This window comes from Thunnus albacares, chromosome 10 (genome assembly GCF_914725855.1).
Source record: "Thunnus albacares chromosome 10, fThuAlb1.1, whole genome shotgun sequence".
In the NCBI taxonomy this organism is placed as follows: domain Eukaryota; kingdom Metazoa; phylum Chordata; class Actinopteri; order Scombriformes; family Scombridae; genus Thunnus; species Thunnus albacares.
This window is the reverse complement of record NC_058115.1, coordinates 11,907,596-11,930,189: the sequence shown is the minus strand read 5'-3', so window position 1 is coordinate 11,930,189 and position 22,594 is coordinate 11,907,596. Positions and strand designations below refer to the sequence as shown.

The window sequence follows — 22,594 nt, the reverse complement described above, 5'->3', positions numbered from 1 at the left end:
ATCAATCTTTTTAAACACAGTAATCTACTGTACAGACTGTAAAACAGTATGAGAGAGACTTGACATTTTGGGCTTTATGAATAAACTTGACTTGACTTGTGAGTATGTCTACACGCACTCATTATCCCCTATGAAATTACATGTTTCTAAGTAGGAATGAAGTAGAGGTTTTGCGTGTTTGACTATATCATGTGGTATCCGGCGGGAACAATGTAAACCTTTCCTTTTGAATGACTAGCTAAGCCATGATTTTGAACATAAAACAGGTAAGCTGCAGTGAAAGGTCCTTTTGTTCTCAGTGAACTCTGGGTAGTGAGCTCTGGCTTTTTATCCTAGATTAAAAGTGTAGCTGGACTTTTTTTTCTTTTTATCAATATGTGCAAAAGAAAATGAACTCCAGATTGTAGCCACATTGAAAACTGGATTATTTATTTTTAATTAAGGAATACATTTACAATATGTAATTAGAAAACATGTACAGTTTCTGTATATACACTTTGAAACAATAAACAATCATCTTCAAACATGCTAACAACAAAAAAACATTTCACAAAAGGCTTTCTATATCTACATTGTACATCTTTCAACTAACTTTATATTTTGATATGTAAAAAAACAATTCTCATGTTATTATTTATAAATCATAATTACAATAATTAGAATACATTTCTATACTTTACATTTTATATGACCAGTGTAAATTTGGTATTTAATTGTAATAAAATGATATAACAGAAAATTGCTCAAACCCTTTTTTTCTTTTGTTTTGTTTTAAACATACATGGGTGCAGGGAACTACTTTGATTGTGGGAAAAGGATTTTTGTACAAAAGAACAGTTCATGAAGAGGCTCCAGGACAAGGCTCAGACATTGATATAGGCAAAATATAAATATGATTAATAATGATATGAAAATAAGTTTATTTTACAAAAAAACAATATGAAATTGTACTTTAACCAGCTGCAAACTGCATCAACATGTAATAAAGTGGCAATGTGGGATAAAAGTTGGCCCACTTGTCTGCATTTCAACACTACACACCTGTCACGCTGACACCGCAGGAACAGGTCCGCAGCAACGTGTGTAAAACAGTTGAACACTCAAAGCAGTTACTCACTGTAACATCTCAATTCATCTCTCTCCACTCAGCTCGAGCTCAGAATTTCTCTTCTTTAATGATGTCGTTGTCCACATTGCCACTGATGGTTTCAGTTGTCGGCTGGCGGTTGAAATGCTTCTTCTGAACACTGAAATGCATCCCGTAGCCAAAATAGATGAGTAATCCTGTAGAGAGAAGTGGTGGGGATCATTACAGTTCACTGACTTACTCAATAAAATACCTCTAAAACTTTCAAGTGGAAATTTAGCCTTACCTACTGCCATCCAGATGGCGTAGCGCATCCATGTGTCTGCACCTAACTGGACCATCAGGTACACATTTATAAATGTACTTACTAAAGGCAGTGCAGGGAGAAAGGGCACCTATGGACAGATAAAAGTGGGGAAGTGAAAGATCATTCTAGTTAATATTTATTAGAAATTAAACACAAGATTTGGCTCTGAATACTCCATTCAAATGCTCTCACCATGAAAGATGCCTTGGTGGGGTTCTGCGGGTGCCTCCAGATGAAGAAAAGGCTGAGCAGTATGATGAAAGCGAGGACGCAGACAAGCACCAGACTCCATGCTTCCATACGGGCTATAGCATCTAAGGCTTGGGTCAAGGTGATACACAGCCCGATCACACATGCAACTGTACAGAGAGAAACAGAGAAAAGATGCTTAAGAGATTAATGAGAGAGGACACTTTGTGGATTAGAACTGCAAAGGAAATCAAGGAAATGTTGGTGATCTAGAAAAGGTAGCAGTACTGTTAATTTACCAGAGGTTATAGTTAGGATTGTGACCGTCCTTGAGGTAGTTGAAGTGGGAAATGATGGAGGCTTCAGGAAGCTAAATTTGGTGTCTGACTCCAAGATCTTCAGGTCTGTGTCTTCAGACTCAGGACCTGCCTGGTACCTTGATTGCAAAGAGAAGAAACAAGTTCATGTTGTTTAATCAGCAGTCAAAGTAAAAGGTCAAAAATGGTTTTGAAAGTGGAAGAGATAAATGAACCTCAGTATCAGGATGCATATGGCCACAAGTGTGTAAGCAAACAGAGTGCCGATGGACATCATTTCCACCAAGGCTTCCAGGTCGAACAGCAGGGCCATGATGGCTGAAGATGGGAATACAGAGTTATTTAAGTTCTATATGTACATACAAGGTGATGAACAACTGGAAGTGAAAATACAAGCTCCCTCCTGCACACCTGCGACAACTCCAGACGATATTGTAGCTACAGCAGGACTTCCCTTGGCAGTGACTTGAGTCAGGGGTCGGAAAAGCAGGCCGTCTCTTGCCATAGCAAACAGCACCCTGGGCATCGGGAACATGGAACCCAACAGGCTGGAGAGACAAACGCAAATAGGGTCAGACAACGAGCATCTAAATGCTTTTAGTACCAGGATTAGGGATGCACGATAACATGGCCATGTCATTGGTGTCAGCCGATAAAGGCTTTAAAATGAAATGTCGGCATCGGCTTGAAATGAACATTTCTGCTGATATAACAGGCCAATTTGTCGCCTTCTCCTCCACTGCCTGGCTGTGCTTTACTCCGTGGACTGTTTCACCCTTATAGTCCCAGTGTTTCCTCTGCAGGCTGCACTTCACTCAACCGCCCAACAGACCCACAGCTTCTTCCTGTTTTAACCTGAATAACAAACCAGGGCTTGGTGCTCCGGTTGGATCCACACGGAGAGCCAGGGCTGGCTGGGAGGCTAAAAATCGGCAAAAAATCCAATATTGCGCATCCCTAACCTGGATAGTGCTTTTAATTTAGAAACAGACTGGCTAAAAACAGACTGTTTGCTACATCAGGTCTACACTGATCTTTCAGTTCTAAATGTTACCCCATGTGGTCACTTATATGACAGATGGCTTGTTTTATTTAGGAAAGTAATTACTATTAATGGACCGTTCTCTTTCCTGATTCATTAAAGTCAGACCACTTTAAATCGCGTTTTGGGAAAAGTCGGCCTGTCAGACTCAAGAGAGTGACTTTGATGCCAAGCTGGTATTGGTGATGATTAGCATAACCCGAGAAAACAGTAAGACTTTTGACCTTGTAAGATGTTTGAAAAATGATATGTAAATCATTTTTATGATTAACACTGAATATTTTTCACTGCTCTCACAAAAACTTTTCAGTCAGACGCTTCCTGTTTGCAAGAAACATAACTGACCTAAATGAGCTTTGGTAAGTCAGCACTCAAGTAACTCAGTGGCTTTGCACACACCTTGTGGCAAAGTGTGAAGTTGATTTCCTGAGTAAATATTGTTGGGGAGCACAGTATTGCCTGGAAAAAAAAATTTTGTGGCCTATAAAGTGGAGCCAGATGTTCCACTGAGTTGTATGATAGCTCTGTAAAGCTCAGGTAACATTCTTCTGTCTTGTGTGGCTGTGTTTTGATTATCTATTGTCTATTTTATCATCTGATTTCTTTCTTAAGTCAATCTGACTGATGGGCTGGTGGATTTGGGACTGTGAGTCCTAAATGGTTGGTGATGTAATCCCATTGATTAGTGATGTCACTACCTTGATCATCAACATCGATGGCTTCTTTAACTCAGGAGTTTTCAATTGATTGATTAAGTCATTAATGACTCCCCTAACTGGTCCCAAAGATGCATTTGTAGTAACTATGATGAACCCAGTATATAAATAAACTACTACTATATAACCTCATCTCCACTACAACCTTGCAAGTTGTGGAAGTCTAGAATATGGGATGAAAACATATATTTTCTGGAAAAAAACTGCATTGGTTTTGTATTTGTTTCATAGAGATAAATCAGTGGCAGGAAACAGTCAAAGATTTAACAAATGTAGACATTTTGATTTTTTCATTATGGTTCCTTTATGGGTTGAAAATGGTCCTTCTCCTTAAGCTAAACAAACCCAGTGGACTATCTGCAAGATGAATTGACACAAAGCTGAAAACTGGGCTGTTTTTCTTGGCTCATTGATATTTTGGAGATACTTTACTTTGACACAAATTAGAGTACCAGCTGACAAAAGTTGTTACTGTTCAAAGATAATGAATTTGTGGATACCTCAACGTTGACTTCAAAACAAAAAAAGTTGGATTTAACTTTTTTATCCAATGACAGTCACATCATATGACACCCGACTGTACGACCAGTAGATTCATACCTGGTGGACAGAGCACACAGTGATCCCACTGCCACAGCGTATTTAGCAGGACCCCAGCCGATGTGTTGAAAGGCCACTGGCAGGGGGCTTTTTTCATCGAGCATGTAGTAGGGCATCATCAGGGTGAGAGCAGCAGACACAGCAAAGTAGGCCAGGAAGCAGATAAGTAGTGAGGCTACAATACCCACGGGAACAGACTTTTGAGGGTTTTTCACCTCCTCACCTATGGAGAGGGATACAAAGAGTTCAGTTATACTTGATATTCCTCTCTTAATTGTTTGGTGTTTCCAGAAATAACAACGAATGCACAAACCCTACAAACACAACAAAACCTTTGATAATTTATACATATATGATATCTTGAGGCTACACATCGAGTGTAGTTTTGAAAATGGAAGCAAAAAGGGCGTTACAATTAAGTGTTGATTTGTATAAGACCTTTAAAAAAATGCAATATTATGTCTGCTGGATTATGACAAATGTCAGTATACAAATTGCTAATGTTATAAAAAGTATTGTTGAAACATTTTCAACATAATTTATAATTTCTCATCATGGTGAGAAACATCATTAACTGGTGATGTAGTGGTAATAATATGTAGTAAAGTGATGATTCATAGAAAAAAAATCATGATTTACTCCTCTTATTAAGTAATTATTCATAGTAATTATTATTATTGTTGAATATAGAAGGCTATCATCTAAACAGTTGAGCTGCAAGGTTCAATTATGACTCTGGAAATACCAGTTTGACAAAAAAATATCCTAACATAAGGTTCACTTACTGGAGCTTTCAGTTAAATGAACAAGTAGTTGTATATATACTTTCTCCCCTGCACATACAATCACTTGTTATCACATGACCGAAATTCCAAAGGGTCACATGATAACACCTGAATCATCTCCATGACAACTGAGAAAACTACCACCACTGACCAAGGCCATGAGATAACCAGTCATTTCTGGTAAGAAAATATTATGTATCATTTGTTATCTTTTTCTTTCCAACTATTAGTTGATAGAATATATCATTAACAGGATGCAGCATTTCATTTGAAGTTACAATTTTATGCTATTTCATCAACAGAACAGTGAACATGTTACAAACTCAAATCTGTTACACATTGAAATCGTTGCCACATTTCAAAGGCGGGCACACATTTTACTACAAGTCTGGCACTTTAAAGTTCAGTCTGCTGTGTCACTGCATATAAAATATATACAGTATATTTGATCTCATTTATTTAGTAGTGAATCTTCTACTGACTAAAATGTAGTCAACTTTAATATAAGCACACTGATGGGAAAGGTACAACTCACCTGTTGTAGCAATGCAGTCAAATCCAACAAAAGCGTAGAAGCATGTTGCAGCTCCGGCCAGTGTTCCACTAAAGCCATAAGGGAAAAATCCACCTACTCCATACACGCTTGTAAGATTGGCAGTAGAGCTCAAGTTACTGCACACAGAGAGAAGGAGAACATTACCTTGTTACTATACAGTTAGATAACCAGGGGGGCAAATACAACTGTATCTGTGCAAGAGAGGGTCCCAAACACAGACAGCGTTACATTGCACTTTGACATTACTTGAGTTCAGCTGTTTCGTTTAGCAAAGCCTCCGCACTGATTTGCCAGTTGGAGATGTCTCCCTTGATGAATCCAGAGATGGTCACAAACAGCAGCACCAGTATGTTGACTGCTGTGAAAATCTTGTTGATTGTTGTTGACTCTTTCACGCCGAAGGCTAGCACACCTTCAAAGAAAACACAGTGAATATTAATTTTTTTTTTGTACTTTAGTGTATTTCTGCTTCTATCAGTGGCATTAAAGCAACATTACCTGACAGTATCAGGATAAGAGCCGCAGCAAAGGCATCTGGGTAGGGTGCCAGGCCAGGAAGGCCCATAGATGCATTTTCCTCAAAGAATTTAGATATGGCACCCCCAATAAGGTCATCAAATGTCCCACTCCATGCCAGCGCAACACTGGATGTCCCTGAGCAGATAATTAAAAATGCAATAAACTAATCAGCCTGAGTTACCATTTAACTGTAGTCATAAGCAGAAGATACTGATGGTGATATTTGTATCCCTGCATCTTTTACACTTGATGACTCAGTTATTTCCTCTAGTTTATTGGGGTATTAAAATGGAAGTAATTAACTTAACAAGCTTTATAAAAAAAAAGAAAAGAAAACCAGATTTGGATTGAAAGACAGATCCAGCTAAACAAACAGAAACTGTCTCTGTTATGACAGTCAGTAAGAATCTGCTTCTGCAGCAGGTGAAAGGTCACAAGGTGTTTTAGTGTCTCACTTTGATGGTCGATCATTTATGGGTTTTAATGTTCACAGCCAGCCACATGTGTTACATAAGTGTGTTTTGCTAGGATGAAGACGTTTGAGCCAGATATTAAGATTAACATAGAAATTAAGCAGAAATAATATTTTCTTGTACACTTTTGCAAAAAAGCAAAAGAAAAATCAACCTTTATTCAACAAAATATTTATTATAAGAAGATTTATTCTCATGAACTAATCTTATAACTTAAATCATTGAATAATAGGCATTATAATAAATTGTAATTGATAATAATATGAGAAGAATTCGGTGTATCACACTTACCTATGACGTAGGAGAGTAACAGATTCCACCCAGTGATAAAAGCCAGAAGCTCTCCAACAGTCACATAGCTGTAAAGGTATGCTGAGCCTGTTTTGGGAACCCGGGACCCAAACTCTGCATAGCACAGTCCGGCGAATATGGATGCCAGGGCTGCGATGAAGAAGGAGATGATGATGCTGGGTCCAGCAGTGTCTCTGGCCACCTCTCCGGAAAGGACGTAGACCCCTGCCCCCAGGGTGCTGCCCACACCGAGGGCCACAAGGTCCAGAGTGGTCAGGCATCGGTTAAACGTAGACTGCTCCCCCTCGGGTTCCAGGGGCTTCCTCCGGGACACGCTCACCAGGAACCTCTTCAAAAGGCCACACGACATGCTTCTAGGGTTTGGATCAGGGTGAAAAGATGAAGGAATTATATAGGAAGAGACAGGTGGGAGTGCAGATAGATGTTAGTGAGAAAGAGGGAGTAAGAGAGAAAAGAGTGAGAGGAGAGGCGACGAAGGGCGGATCAGTGAATGTGTTAGTGAATAATTGTCAGGTCAGCCCCACAGTAGAACATTTCCTCTTTGAATAAACTTTATTATCTATCTAATCTATTTTTAACTCAGAAAAAAATGAACTATTTATTTAAAAAAAACACACAATTAAACACTAAGTTTAAGATATCAAAGAATATAAAATGTAACTTAAATTACATGTTCTACTAATAATCTACTAGTTTAATTTAAGGCCAAAGAGAGACTGAATTCACTCACCTCTGCTGTGTAATTCCCTGCTTCACAGGTGTGCTAAGAAGAGAAATTAACAGAATCTGTCATTCTCCTAAATCACATTATTCTTTTATACATGCCCTCCTTTATCACCCCCCTGATATAATAGTGCTGATGCTTGGAGTTTTCATTGCTGCCCACATAAGCGTAACAACGCCCTGCTTGAGAACTGCACTTTACTCAACCTTCAATTACTTACACAATATCTTCCTTGAACATTTATGAGCAGTGCAGATAAACAATCGTTTTGTTATTTACTACATCAAGTGTGGTCTCACCTCATCAGAGCACATTCATGTCAGAGATAAGCTGTCCTCGCCGCTTGGTTTAGGGCTACTTGCCGATCAGTCACTGCTGATAACAAGTAGGGAAATTACATTAAAAACACATATAGAGAAATAAAGATGAGATCTGTATATCTATATGTGTTGTAATGGTCTGTGCAGGTGTTGGATATGAAGTTTGTCCAGAAAAATGAGAAAATATTATATTAACTGTTTACATGAGGAGGCATTTTTAGTTTTCTTTACCCATTGTAAATGATTACAACTTTGCTTAACAGTAAATGAAAAGGCAACTGCAGAGATGATTAAAAAAGGACAGAGTTATTTTTGTTTGTATGCTTTTGTTTTTTATTCACTTTTTTGGGGGGGGGGGGGGTTGTACAAAAGAAAGAGTGAAAAATGTATGTAAGACTTCTTGTGAGTAACTCGTGCTCGTAATGTAAGCTGTGGCTTTGATAATCTTTTCATGATTATGCCTTCAAGATAATCCAAGACTTTAAGGTACACATTCATATGACTTTGGAGTTTGTCCTTCACAAAACGGAACAATTCTTAATGTGACAACAGTAGAAACTGAGAAAATGTTATTAAACTTTAAACTCTGACCAATTAATGCTACATGCCTAATCATGAAAGGAAGGTATGCAGAGTTTTTCATGTCACACCAACCCAGATGTTCTCAACTTTTGGAAACAAGCCTATGACTTTATCACTGCAGCTATGTGGGAGTTTGCCTGCTTGCATTATGGAAGCCCTGTACCCATCTCCACCTGAAGGTGTAAACCCACCAGCCTAATGGCCCTGAGACTTAATAAAACAGAGGAGGACAAAGCAGCTTTCATGGCTTTTGCATGCAGCAGACTTCACACTTTACTCTTTGAGAGGTAGCTTTCACCTTCTCATCTCCCGTCCGGGGAATTCAGCTCACCTAATCCCTCCTGGCATCTACTTCAGCAGGCATGAGTCGAATGGGGAAGGCAGCCTGTGTGGATGGTCAAAGTACCTTTGACCAAACTAAAAGCTCCTATCTGTAGATCTCACTGCTTGAGATATTGTTTCCAGAGGGACAGTTGTTTAGTTAATGCTTAACTAAACAACAGCTACTATGCACGTGATTTGCAGCTTTTATGATCAGAAGCTTTATCTGGATTCCAGTGAAGTTCAGTTAATGTTTGTTATTGTGTTGTTTATTGTTGCCTATTGCGCATTTAAAGAAATATCTCAAATTCAATACAGTTAAATATTGCTGTCCACCATTAAAAATTAATAGATGCAAATTAAAATAGAAGTTACAGATTTGAAGCTAACTTTCTGATGGTAATTTTATTCTGTAGATACACAAGTTATTTACCTTGTCTTCAGTCCCACGAGGAGTGACTGGTGACTGTGTGGTCAAAAGAGCGGAATGAGGCAAAAATATCCGTACTGTTGACTTGGATGAAGGAAACATGATTTTTACAGCGATATATACAAGACTGGCCTGTGTGACCCTCCCACTCAATGGAATTACTTACAAAGTACTCTTTCTCACTCCCAGCCAGTTTGGCTCATAATGTTCTCATTATTGCATGGACGGCACAGGGTGAGAATTGCGAACAGCAAATCCTATTCAGAATGTCAGAAATGCTTTTGTGTGGACTTCATTTGTTGTTTTGTTTTTTCAAGTTTTTATTGCATACTTGCAAATTCATGAATTGGTGGGATAGATAAAATGATTTTAGCTCTCAAAGTCCTTGTAAATAATCAGTCTGTTATGATAAAGCGACAAGATGCTTCTATTATCTATATCACTGGTTAGTTTAAAAATGTGACAAAAAGGATCAGAGTGTGCAATCAAAACTTTTTAAAACAGTAACATTTTTTCTTACTGTTTTAAATACATGATGAAGACAATTCCTTTGTAAATTGCAATTCATTGTTTAACCATATAAGTCTTACACTGATCAAGCAGTTGTTGTCTGTAGTAGAATACATTTATGCTGGCTTTTTGTCATTTGTTTCAGCTCTGTCTGTATTATCCGAGCCGGGTTATGATCAGTGTGTAATGCATTTATAGAGCAGAAGAGGTCAGTATAGAACAATTACATGTCATCACTGGTGCCTCCCACCTCCATCTGTGTATACCTCATATGGTTAATATTCTCTTTCAATATTGGTGGAGGGAAAATGAATGAGGTTTCATGATCACATGGTTTCAGGTATGAGCAGGCAGAGGCTTCGTGTTTACGCATTAAGCAGATGTCAGGTAATGTCAGGGAGAAAATGATAGTAACCGCAAACCAAAACTAAAGTCAGTGTGACTGGGGTTAGCTCAGAGTGAGTACTGAGTCATGCTTCTGCTATGTGTGGCACTGGACTGTCTGGAAGACACTATGCTTCCTGTAAGTCACCTTTTATCCTCTTTCATCATCTCTTCTGCCAACACATTCTCCATACATAGTATCACAATATCACCATGAAGGACTGGAGTAGCTACTAAAACTCACTGTATAAAACACTTTGGGCAGTGTGGTCAGAACATACGGAACAAAACCTTGAAAGCAGAACAAAAAATTGAAAACAATTGATACAGTACTGATACAGAAGGCTACATAAAATGAGTTTTGTAGCCAGTTTAAATGTTTTTCCTCCTATAATAGCACTACTTTACACATACAGATATAGAAAATTATGTATTACAATTTTATTAGTGTCATATTTTGGGCATGTTTTGCCTTCTATAGCTCACAATGCTTACATGGTTTCTCTTTCTCTCTCTCCCTGCCCCCTCAACTATGCTGGTCTCTCCCCCTGTTACCGGAATAGACGCCTGACATGACAGAAATAGAGCAGAGCAGACTCTTACTGTACATCAGTGCCAGCAAGCTCCCCTCTGTTAAAATCGCATGTGAGCTCTCAGTCATGAGACAAAGTTCAGAAATTCTAACAAAAAGGTTCAAAGAACAACATCGAGTTTTGCATTTGTTATCGGTGCTTCATGTCTTTCAATTCCCTTTTAATGTTTTTAAAAAGACAAATATTTTCTTATGAGATTAAAAAAAAAAAAGCCGGAAAAAGTAATGCAAAGATGTTAGGAGATTCTGGGCTCTGCTTGAGTCTGCGTTTTGCAGATGCAGCAGCAACAAGATGTGCGTAAAATGGTGCGTAATTCATGCGGTCGTCAGGTTTCGGTCATGACTGGATGCTAATTGGAGCAATAGTATTCTCTTTACCGTAAGGCATTGCACTGCTACATTCATACATTCAGGCTCACACACACACACACACACACACACACACACACACACACACACACGCACACACACTTTTGAGAAGCTGCGCGAGAGAGCTCCGCAGTCGTTGCGTCACAGAGGACACGTAACGGGACGGCCTGAGTCTAACCGGAGACTGCGGGTAAGCAGGGTCGGACTGAGCAGAGACAGCAGGATCACTCGCACCGATACTTTCTGCACACTCAAGGTAAGCTGTTATCTGTTGTCAGACATGTTCTTCAGGCCGTTTAAAGACTACTTGGAGACAATTAATGACGATATAAAATACACTGGATACATTTGCTGATGCGTCATTATTACGTACCAATGAATTGCAGACAAGACAAGACAGCAAGATACTCCTGGAAGACGTTTATGTCTTCATTAAGTGCTTAAATTAAAATATATATACTGTATTAAAGAGATTCTCTGCATCTACATCTTCTTTGTTTTTGTATCTTAAGGAGATTTCTAAAGTCACAAAAAGATCCACAGATAGATAAAAAGCCTCTGAAGTTTATTCTAACTGTGGGGTACAGAGAAGGGTGTGGCTCTGAATATATAGAGGCCCAATCCCCCCAGACCTTGATTCTGACATTAAGTTAAACTGTGCATGCTATTTTGGGAGAGCTCCTCTTAAAAAAACAGTGCAGCATTAAAAACGTGGGTGGATTTTTCTCAAATTTTCTTTATAGAATCGCTGAGTGGCATTAAGTATACATTTGTCAAGCATTTGTCCTTCCAAATTAAGTTTATCTGTAGAAATTGTTATTTTCCACTGAAATAATCAGTTAGGGAAAGTTAACAGAACGAGTTTTGTCTCTAGTAGCTGTGTCTCCATACTTTAGGCTACTAGGCTGAATAGCTCTATTGTATGTTAGAGGAGCCTTGCTAAACATTTCTATGTAAAATGTGACTATACAGTTTTCCTGCCAGCTGGCATATTGCAAATTCCATCTGCCTGTGCATCAATTTTTGTGAATTAGTGATCAAGTTTAATAGAAATTGCTATCCCTGTTCTTGTATTTGTGCTGTGCTGTTGTGTAGGGGCTCAGGCCTACTCAGAATTATGTAATGATCATTTCTAACCAACACTGCCAGGCAGCACACTGAACAGGCCACCTGAGTAGATTCTCTCAGGAAAGGAGGGGTCATCATCATGCATACTGTCTTGTCTCTTTGCATGATGATTTCCCCACACAGCAGAGGGCAATGACACCTTTAACAGGGCAGGGATGTTTTGCAATGCTTCTATCCTACCTCAGCATTTCTCACTCTCTCTCTGTAGGCCCGAAAACTATTGATTCCTGCACAGTGTTGACACAGAAGACCAAATATAGAAATGGTAAGGACAAGCATTTTGTAAGTATGATGTGGATCTTACCATGCAGCCGACACAGATGGTTTTGTGTACCACTGAATGAGGTGTGGACAGAGTGGCAGTGTCATAAAGACAGCAGTGTAGGGTGTCAGTAATACCTATAGCACCAGCACATCTGATGGATACACATGACAGCATATTTCCAAAGGAAATTGCTTTTAATTATACTCATATACTGCAACGTTGTGGCCTTGGCAACAGAAGAAACTAGCAACACCCAGGGATGAATGAAGGAACATGAATTTAGTTAATGACATTAAATCAACATTAGGACTTTTCCATATAAGGCCCACCATATGAAATGTGATTAGTCTAGTTACAGGTCTGTTGCTAGGGGCTTGTTGTTGTGGTCTTGTTGCTATGTGGGTGAAGCTCTCCAGCTGTCGTGAAGAGTGATGGTCGCTGTAGTGAAGCAGAGGAACAGAGCATGTGCAGTGGCCTCTCAACGGGGTGGAGAGCACATTTTGGCTGACTGCCTCAATGCAGCAGTAATCTCTACGACAGCAGCTGCAGTTTGAGCTTTCAGTACGAACGCCAAGCTTGCTTATTTCCCCACAGTGAATACGCTGATAACCTCACAGCTTCGTAGGAGCACAAATGATAGAGCTATGATCTTCATAGCCGTGATTTTTACGACAAGCTTTATTTTTCTTTACATACTCAATGGAGGTTGTTCATAAACTCTGACATTTTTTATTGTATTTGTTGTATGTCAGATCCCTGCAAAGGGAGGTGTTTTATGTGCAACCTGACTCCCTGCTGCTCATACACACCCACTGTCCTGCCCCTATACACACACACACACACACACACACACATGCAGACGCACACACAGCAGGTTTCTTCTCATCTACGTTGGGGGTGAGACAGGTGCAAGCAGTCAGCTGCTGTAATGGCAAACTTGGCTTCACGTCCTGTCCCAGTTTCCCGTCACTGCCACATTCCACATTACACAGTCCACTACTCCCAGGAAGAGGGCAACATTAGAAACTGGGATATACAACATAGAAAAAATAATAAGTATTCTAAACACTTATAAACTTAATTAAGTGTATTATGAGTCCTAAACTTCTGACACTTAGTTGGGGATGCTCATGTCCAACTTTTTTTCTCAGTTTTTTAAACTGTTTGAGTTGAAAAAGCATGTTGGCTGAGGTTGAGGTGAGCAAAGCTATTGCTGATGTTGAAGTAGCAAACAGTGAACACAACCAGCTGTAATAGTAGTCAGTGTGAGTTTCCTGCAGATGTTATTTCTAGCTTTACCACACTTTACACACTCTAGCTGATGGCAGTGTGTATGTCAGTGTGCACTTCATGAATCATCACATAAAAATGTTTCATGCTTGAAATTCAGCTTAACTACATATATTTTTTACAGGTGTTCAGAGGCACAATAACAGATGCTCCGGACTTTGATCCCAGTGCCGATGCCGAGACGCTTTACAATGCTATGAAAGGCATCGGTGAGTGTCTCACTCCTTCGTGATTTTTGACCAAGGAGGTGGAAAGGTCATCTTTCATCTTCTACACTTGTAGGCTCAATGGTCACACAAAGAATTTCACCCAGAAGTCATGACGGACAGAGTTTCTTCAGTTCTTGATATGTGTCTGAGAATGTTGCTTTGTGTTCCTCAGGTAGTGATAAAGAGGCTATCTTGGATCTGGTCACCTCTCGAAGCAATGCACAGAGACAAGAAATCATTGCAGCGTACAAGAGTAACTTTGGGCAGGTACAAGAATACATGTCATCTCTCATCTTTGTTTGCTAAAATGCTATAGAAATGTGTTTTTCAGAAATAGTTTGGATATAATGCCGCACAGTAACTGAGAATGCCTTCACCAGGACCTGATTGATGACCTGAAGTATGAGCTGACGGGCAAATTTGAGCGTCTCATTGTCAGTCTGATGAGAACCCCGGCCTACCATGATGCCAAAGAAATCAATGATGCAGTCAAAGTAAGATTTTTTCTCATTCTCCAGTCACATCTAATGACGGAGAGGCTACTTCATATTTAACTTCATGCTCTGTTTCAAGGGAGCTGGAACGAATGAGAGATGTCTGATTGAAATCATGGCGTCTAGAAACAACAAACAGATACATGAAATGGTTGAAGCATACAAGGATGGTGAGGCCTGTTTTTTTTTCTTTATTAAGACTTACAGCATTATAAAAACGGATTCTTTGCTTATTACCTGTCAACATTTTACACTGATGTCTGTGTGTGTCACCAGCCTATGGCACAGACATCGAGGAGGATATAATCGGAGACACGTCCGGTCATTTTAAGAAGATGCTGATTGTTTTACTTCAGGTCAGTTCACTGAGGAGTTGATATTATCAGCAGCAAAGTATCCAGTCAGCCATTCACTGGCTCATAACCGCAGTAACCAGTGACTGATCAGCAGGATGTTGTTTTGGTTCTCTGGTGACCTTGTTCTCATGGTTCCAGGGGACCAGAGATGAGTCAGGAGTTGTGGACGGAGACCTGGCGGAACAGGATGCACAAGTGAGAATTTGAACAAATTGTGACTAATAGAAAGGTGCAACATGCTTAGGTTTATTGACTGTATGTCATCTTGTGCTTTGTCACCTCTACGTAGGACCTGTATGCAGCTGGGGAAGAGCAGTGGGGGACTGACGAGGCCAAATTCATCATGATACTGGGAAACCGCAGTGTGACCCACCTCCGCATGGGTGAGCGCTGCTCTGAGGGAAATTAACATGGGAGTGTGGTATTTAGACATTCCCACTGTGACCTGTAGTCCATTTGTCTCTCAGGATTCAATGACACATTAAAAATTGTTGTTAAAGTGTAACTGAAGAAAGATAAGTTGCAGTTAATTCTAAAACTCCTTCACTGTTTAACATTATTTGAGGTCATTACAGAACAAAATTGCAAATTCTCTAACAGAATGAGGGCTTTTTTTTTAAAGAGAGGTAAGGGACAGAATGGCAGAAGAAGAAAGAAAATGTCACTTCTGATAAAGTTTCTTTGATACAGGCTAGTGACACTTGATGAGTGAACACTATTTGTAGCACGTGTTCAATGCAAAGAAGCCTCGATGTGTAAAAAATACATATTAATATACCTTGAGGAGGATGAGATAACAAACATCACCCAGTGTTGTCTCCTGTTTGTTTAGTTTTTGATGAATACGAAAAGATTGCAGAGATGTCCATAGAGGACAGCATCAAGAACGAACTGTCTGGGGACTTTGAGAGGCTGATGTTGGCTGTTGGTAGGAAACACTCAAACTTTAACCAACTATACTTACCTCTGGCTGGTTTTATAACAAAAGTGCCACTCTATAATGGATTTCTCCTCTGGGTTTTTCTCACAGTCCAGTGCATAAGAAGTGTTCCCATGTTCTTTGCCAAGCGTCTTTACAAGTCAATGAAGGTAAATATACTCAGCCGCTGCTAGCTTATTCTAGTTCAGACCTAATTGTAGACAGATATGCTGTAGCAACACTGTCATTTGACACATTTTTCTGCAGTCTAACTTTTTAAAATTACATTATAAAATGTCCCCTCAGCACTTGTCCTGTCCTTCTTTTCCAGGGTCTCGGTACAGCTGACAATACCCTGATCAGGATCATGATTTCTCGCTCTGAACAAGACATGTTAGATATTCGAGAATGTTTCCGTCTCAATTATGAGAAATCACTTTATAACATGATCAAGGTAATGAAAAAAAATAAAGTTAATGAGACTTTTTATATGCACTTATGATATCTGAATGTCTCCAATGTGACTTTGTGTTTGTGTAAAACAGGATGACACTTCAGGGGATTACAAGAGGACTCTGCTTAATCTGTGTGGAGGAGATGACGAGTAAGTTACAGTATGGCTGCAAGCAACAGCAACAACCAGATGGGGGTGATAGAGAACCACCTTTAAGGAGTTACTGTTTTCACAACCTTTTGCACAACTTCAAAAAATGTTAGTGCGGTTATGCAGAGACATATGAAAACTACTTGGTGAAGTTGATATTTATCTGAAAGTAAAGCATATCCGTATAGCATTATTTATTTTATTTGTTATCTAGAACTGTGCCCACTCTTTATCATGTGAGGTTTTGGCTTTTCTGAGTGTTACTGTGTTGTGTCAAACTGATCATTACAGTTTAGCTGGAGAGTTCTTCCCTGAAGCTGCTCAGATAGCCTATAAGATGTGGGAAATAAGTTCCATGACCAAAGTCAAGGTTTGGCCCTTTCACGCTGCCACTAGATCTGTTAATGCATGTTTGGCTGAGTAGTGGCATGCATCTTAATTACCTGCTGGCCCTGCAATGATGTGCTTCTTGCAGTGATGTGAACTTGTGCTGATAACACTGCTGATGTGTGCACAGCAAAGGCTTTGTCTAACCGCGGATAGGATCAGAATGCTGTTGAGCTCAAATACAAATCGTTTTTGTCATAATGCTTTCTCCAAACCACCGTTTGCCTCTCTTTGTCCTAGTGAATATCAAAAAGATCTCAGCATTTTGGTTGACAAAGACCGTCTCACTAACGCTTTGTATAACTGAGTTGTTTTTCAGCCCACCCACCTTTTCATTGTTGGTGGTGTCACGGCCTCTAACCTCAAGGGGCAGCACTCCCCCTCAAATGTCAAGAAATTATTATCATAAATATTAGGGTGTTGTTTGAGAATTGTGATATCAGCTAAACAATCTTTGAACAACAAAACATTATATGAGACTTTTTTCCTTTTTGCATGTTTTGCAGACCTTTGCATGTTTAGTATTTTTCTAGATCTGGTTTATTTAATACCAAAAGAATGGAGTGTGTATCAAAACTATCTCACTTTGCCATTTTACATTATGTGTGGTAAATATCACTGAATGTCATTCTCCCAATTGTGTCATTCCACTACCACAGCTAAGGCCAACAGTCCGCCCTGCATCCGATTTTGACGCCGGTGCTGATGCACAAGCACTGAGGAAAGCTATGAAGGGATTCGGTATGTAACCCCAGTTTGAAAAACAAAAGCTTAAAGAACATACATATTGCTGCAACAAAGTTTTGTAACAAACTCGACAACTAACCACTTCTTCATTTTTTTGACTACAGGAACCGATGAAGATGCAATCATCGACATTATTGCACACAGAAGCAATGCACAGAGGCAAGAGATCAGACAGGCCTTCAAATCCCTACTGGGAAGGGTGAGAGAGAAGTGTAATTGAAAAGAGGATAAAAGTAAAATGACACTTATTTTTTTGTTGCACCTCATATGTTAAGCTCTGAGACAATTCAACATCCCATTGTAGCAAGTTCATAACAAGTCAGTGTGTTTGATCTGTTCTCAGGATCTGATGAAGGACCTGAAGTCTGAACTGTCAAAGAACTTAGAGAGGCTGATCATCGGGCTCATGTTGACACCGGCTGAGTTTGATGCCAAAATGATGAGGAAGGCGATGGAGGTACTGCAGCTGATCAAAATCATGACATATTTCTTAAATGACAGCAGGCAGCCTAAAAGGTAAATTGTTAAAATGGGGGATTTAGATGTAGTGAGAGGAGCTCATGAGTCAAATTTACCCCGATATAAATGCTCTGTTAATTATTTTCCTTTTTCTAAGTCTGCAATGGTTGGTTCACCGCAGAGAGGTGTAGTTGATGTCATAACAATTACACAGAAAGTATTTGGAAGTCATATAAGTTTTCAGGTATTTATAACGTATCTAATCAAACACAAGCAAATGATATTCATCCTTTACTCAAGCAGAGAAGAACTGAGTGCCAAATAGTCTTTTACATTCATATTATGTTCCAATTTTATACATTTAATGCAGCTGAATTGAATAATTTGCTGGTCATTAGACAGCTTACAGTCAAAAAACTTCTTAGTGTCACAACCACTGAAAGGCCCAACGTGCCATATAGGCTAAGGCTAAGATTCTTCCTCAGAGGCATCAATATTATAATATGCGGATTTTTTATGTAGAGTTCACATGTACTCTCTTCCCAGCTCTGTGGTTGGGTATTTTGTTGTTGCTGTTGTGAAACTCTGCTGTCTTTTTGTGCTAAAATGTTCGCAGGGGGCTGGAACAGATGAACATGCTCTGATTGAGATCCTGGTCACCAGGAGCAATGAGGAAATACATGCCATGAACGCTGCCTATGAGGAGGGTGAGTTTGAGACCAGCAATGGATTTAAAACCACTCCCTTGTTCTGCAAATCCATTACATGCAATGTATATATATATATATATATATAAAAATATATATATATGTATTGTAATTAAATGATTAAATGAAATGAACTCACATTTCACAGGCTATAAGAAGTCTTTAGAGGAAGCCATTCAGTCTGACACATCAGGCCACTTCTGCCGCATCCTTGTTTCTCTTGTGCAGGTAATGTTCATCATCATGAGAACTTTGACTGTGTTTAAGTTCCACACCCACTCACTGGTTGCAGTCTGTCTGCTGACTGTCGCAGAGAACAAAAAGATCTATTTAATCACCTCCACGGGTTTCCTTTCATAATGTCTTACGGTACATATTTAAGTAATAGCAACATGAGCTTGTTGAAGAACTGACATTAAACTAATTAAAGTTGAACATTAATATTAATTCAACATTTACAGGGTGCAAGAGAGGAGGGCCCTGCAGATTTGGAAAGAGCTAATGCGGATGCTCAGGTGATTTTTTTGACTTTAAGCTGTTTAGTGTATCTTGTAACCATTTATAGCATTCAAAAGTTGACAGGGAAGCATGTGTTTAAATATTTGTTCTTGTTACTGTCCATAACTTTTTAACAGGAACTTGCTGATGCATGCAACGCAGACTCTGATGACATGGAGATGAAGTTCATGAGTATTCTATGTACCAGGAGCTTCCCTCATCTTAGGAAGGGTAAATGTCAAATCAGATACTGTACATTAAACTGTGCAATCAGTGAATTACAGCTCCAAATATGTGAGTCCATGTGAAATTCAATGACAAAATGGTTTATGATAAGTAATGACTCTTCTTACTATTCACAGTGTTCCAGGAGTTTGTCAAATGCAGCAATAAGGACATTGAACAGATTATCAAGAAGGAAATGTCAGGAGATGTGAAACAGGCCTTTTATGCGATAGGTAATGCCTGAGTTTGACCTTAAGTTTTATCGTTTTTAACTTCTGAGTCCTTCACAACTTTTGCTGCTGACAACATGTGTTCTGTAACTCCTCCTGAGCCCTTTCTTGTCCTCTCTTTCCTTTGCAGTTCGCAGTGTAAAGAACCAGCCGTCTTATTTCGCAGACCGTTTATACAAAGCCATGAAGGTATTTATGCAGAGGGCTTTAAACATGACAATTTTATGTTGTTGTATATTTCTATTTGCGGTTCTGCAGCACAAACATCAGGTGCCAAATAAAGCAAGTGATATGGTCTTTATTGTATTTAGATTTTTATATCTTTGTGTTCTTTCTTTGTATGACATTTCTGAATGCTCTCAGGCAGTATCAGCTACTGTAACATAATCAAAATAAACAAAGTATCTATTGATCTTCTCTACAGGGCCTTGGTACAGACGACAGAGCGCTGATCCGCATCATGGTGTCCCGTAGCGAAATCGACCTTTTCAACATTCGTAAAGAATTCAAGGAAACACAGGACGTCTCCCTCCATGAATTCATCCAGGTAGAGACTATGATTGTAAGTCAGAGCATTAGCATACTAACACTCCTTGCATGTTTGTTTTCTTCTCATCTGTGCGTCTCTCTGTGAGATTTTTTTCTAACCCTAACCCTTTGTCCTGTGACTTTGTGTGAGCGTATGTTGCACATCCTCCTTCTGGTGCTGTGGTGGGGTACGGTAATCTATAGCTTCCTGCGGTGGGCTATGGGTCTGTGGCTACTGCACAGCTGTTTAGGAATTTCCCTTGCATGCTTAGCTTCCTCTCTATATCCGCTGTGTGATTGGCTGAGAGCCAGAAAGACAGGAAGTACCCAGAAGCTGTTCTATAATAACTTAGAGATGAAATCACCGTGACACTGATACAAACTAAAACATAGAGTGCTATGGATTGTCTTTGCCAGAAATATTATCAGATTGCACAACAGCAAAGATTGCTTTATATTGTGTATTCTGCAGCGTATTTAGTACATCAATTTTTTAGTGTTGCGTAATTTCATAAGCAAGACTTGCTTTTGCTTTTAATAGCATAGCAGGTTGTCGGTTTCACTGGCAAAATAAATTCTGATTCAAGCCATTCGTAAAGTACTAGCTTGTGTATTTATTTGATAAACTGGCAATTTCAAACAATTTAAAGAAAAGGTAGCAATGCTGACATCCCAGAGGAAACGGTTTCATGTTTTTAAATATTTAAAGGAATAGTGTGACATTTTAAAAAAATATGCTTATTCGCTTTCTTGTCAAGAGTTAGATGAGTAGATGGATACAACTCTTGTGTGTGTACTCTAAATATGCAGCTATACTAATTACATGGTTGGCTTAGCTTAGCACATAAAGAAATAAATAGGCATGTAAGCCTCTGTAAACAAGAACATGTTATTTTTACGGTTCGGTTTTGTACAGATTAAACAAACCACATATAACATTTTAATTAGTGAGTTTTTATCTTGTTATCTGTCTGCAAGAAAGAAAAAAAATTCCCTAAATATTCCTTTAAAAAGCTATTTTCGATGTTAGAAATCTGTGTCTATGTCAGCTGATATAAACGGAAATTCCACTTAACTTTTATTTTAATCTCTTGACTGAGTGAAGAGAACTATTTTGTGAGAAGAGTGAGAAAAAAACATGCTTTCCAGTTTCATATCTGTTATGACCAAATGTTAGCAGACGTACTAAACATGATGATAACAGTATGCTCCATCAATTCAAGCTTCTGCTGAGTGTGTGTTTTCCATCATTGTTCAGGGTGATACATCAGGAGACTACCGTAAAACCCTGCTGGAGCTCTGTGGAGGGGAAGATTAAAATTGTCACGTCTCTGCAGCTCCGTTCACAGACTTCGGTGACTGTAGTGGTTAATGTCAGTATCTATTGTCACTGTCCCTAACTGCTGCCAATCCTCAGCCAAACCAAGTGACCTATGACCTCCCAGCCTTCCAAGCAAGTTTCCTGCTCTCACGTCTGATCCTCCTGTCAGTCAGATGATGTCTTTCTTTCTTTTTTTTTTTTTTTTTTTACAGAGTCATGTGTAATATCGACATGTTCACATTAGTGTAGAAAGGTGCTTCATGTGTAAAGCATTTTGGAGATGTGGAAGTGCTCAAGCAGTGCCTTCAGATTGCAGGCCATCCAATAATTACTGTGATTTAAGGTATCACACATACCTGAATAAAATGAATAGAAAAATATGTTGTCTCCTGTCTTTCCTCTTACAATAATAACATATACATTCATTTAAGTTTAATGCATATCACACTACACCACATCTCTCTTGCTGTACTTTAATTTTTTTTGACTGTATGTGTTATGGGTGGAATAACCAGATTTGTGTATGGTCTGAGCAGAATGGGAACTAGAATATTTAACAACAGGAAACTCCCACTCGACTTTAATGCCTCTTCTGCTGACCAAACTCGAAAATACCCATAAATTATTGCTGCTAATAAAGGTGTCCAAGGCCATTTTATGAGCTAAATGTAAATGAAGACTGATGTTCTTCAAGCAGGATAAAAAGATGTCAGTTCAAACCCAATAATTTGAATTGTTCAATGACAGCTAGTAGCTAAATTCAAACAGCATTTGTTAGCCCGGCCTAGCATGACTTCCTAGGCCACCTGTATCATCACAAAGATATTCATGTCCATACACATTTAAATGAGCAAAAAGAAAACTTTATTACACGCTGTATTAACATGTAACTTAACAATTGATTTTTACATATCTTTGTTGGACAAAAAGTACAAGACAGCTGTCTGACATTGAAGCAACACTTTCTCTGTTCACGTCAATGTTTCAGTTCATTGCGTATGTGTGAGCGCAGCTGTTGTCAGGCCATCTTTGAGTTAAAAGAGGAAAGAAGAAAAAAAGATGTATGTGGCGAGGAAATCCCCTGCAGCAGGC

The 22,594-nt window shown here is 39.1% G+C and overlaps 2 protein-coding genes across 4 annotated transcripts; one reads left to right on the top strand and one right to left on the bottom strand.

The window, feature by feature from the left end:
* Positions 1 to 412: 412 nt before the first annotated feature.
* On the bottom strand, positions 413 to 9,384 carry LOC122991119 (cationic amino acid transporter 2-like). Of its 2 annotated transcripts, none has more exons than XM_044364756.1 (14): positions 9,284 to 9,384; positions 7,927 to 8,002; positions 7,634 to 7,666; positions 6,883 to 7,256; positions 6,098 to 6,253; positions 5,846 to 6,011; positions 5,579 to 5,715; positions 4,259 to 4,481; positions 2,312 to 2,448; positions 2,116 to 2,218; positions 1,883 to 2,019; positions 1,587 to 1,753; positions 1,374 to 1,482; positions 413 to 1,284 (listed from the first exon to the last, which is right to left on the bottom strand). In XM_044364756.1, the coding sequence occupies exons 2-14, from the start codon at positions 7,929 to 7,931 to the stop codon at positions 1,157 to 1,159; spliced, it is 1,875 nt and encodes a 624-aa protein (XP_044220691.1). In that variant the 5' UTR covers positions 7,932 to 8,002; positions 9,284 to 9,384; the 3' UTR covers positions 413 to 1,156. The 2 variants fall into 2 exon arrangements, with proteins under 2 accessions (XP_044220691.1, XP_044220692.1); XM_044364757.1 differs by having other exon boundaries at positions 7,927 to 7,999.
* A 1,649-nt stretch (positions 9,385 to 11,033) lies between these two features.
* On the top strand, positions 11,034 to 21,882 carry anxa6 (annexin A6). 2 transcript variants are annotated; one of them, XM_044364705.1, is made up of 25 exons: positions 11,034 to 11,391; positions 12,472 to 12,528; positions 13,943 to 14,027; positions 14,200 to 14,294; positions 14,408 to 14,521; positions 14,601 to 14,691; positions 14,798 to 14,877; positions 15,016 to 15,072; positions 15,167 to 15,260; positions 15,710 to 15,805; positions 15,908 to 15,966; positions 16,128 to 16,250; positions 16,342 to 16,400; positions 16,692 to 16,770; positions 17,447 to 17,528; positions 17,639 to 17,733; positions 17,878 to 17,991; positions 18,610 to 18,700; positions 18,849 to 18,928; positions 19,162 to 19,215; positions 19,336 to 19,429; positions 19,561 to 19,656; positions 19,784 to 19,842; positions 20,078 to 20,200; positions 21,440 to 21,882. In XM_044364705.1, the coding sequence occupies exons 2-25, from the start codon at positions 12,526 to 12,528 to the stop codon at positions 21,497 to 21,499; spliced, it is 1,983 nt and encodes a 660-aa protein (XP_044220640.1). In that variant the 5' UTR covers positions 11,034 to 11,391; positions 12,472 to 12,525; the 3' UTR covers positions 21,500 to 21,882. The 2 variants fall into 2 exon arrangements, with proteins under 2 accessions (XP_044220640.1, XP_044220639.1); XM_044364704.1 differs by having other exon boundaries at positions 11,035 to 11,391; positions 20,078 to 20,215.
* The last annotated feature ends 712 nt before the right edge of the window (positions 21,883 to 22,594 follow it).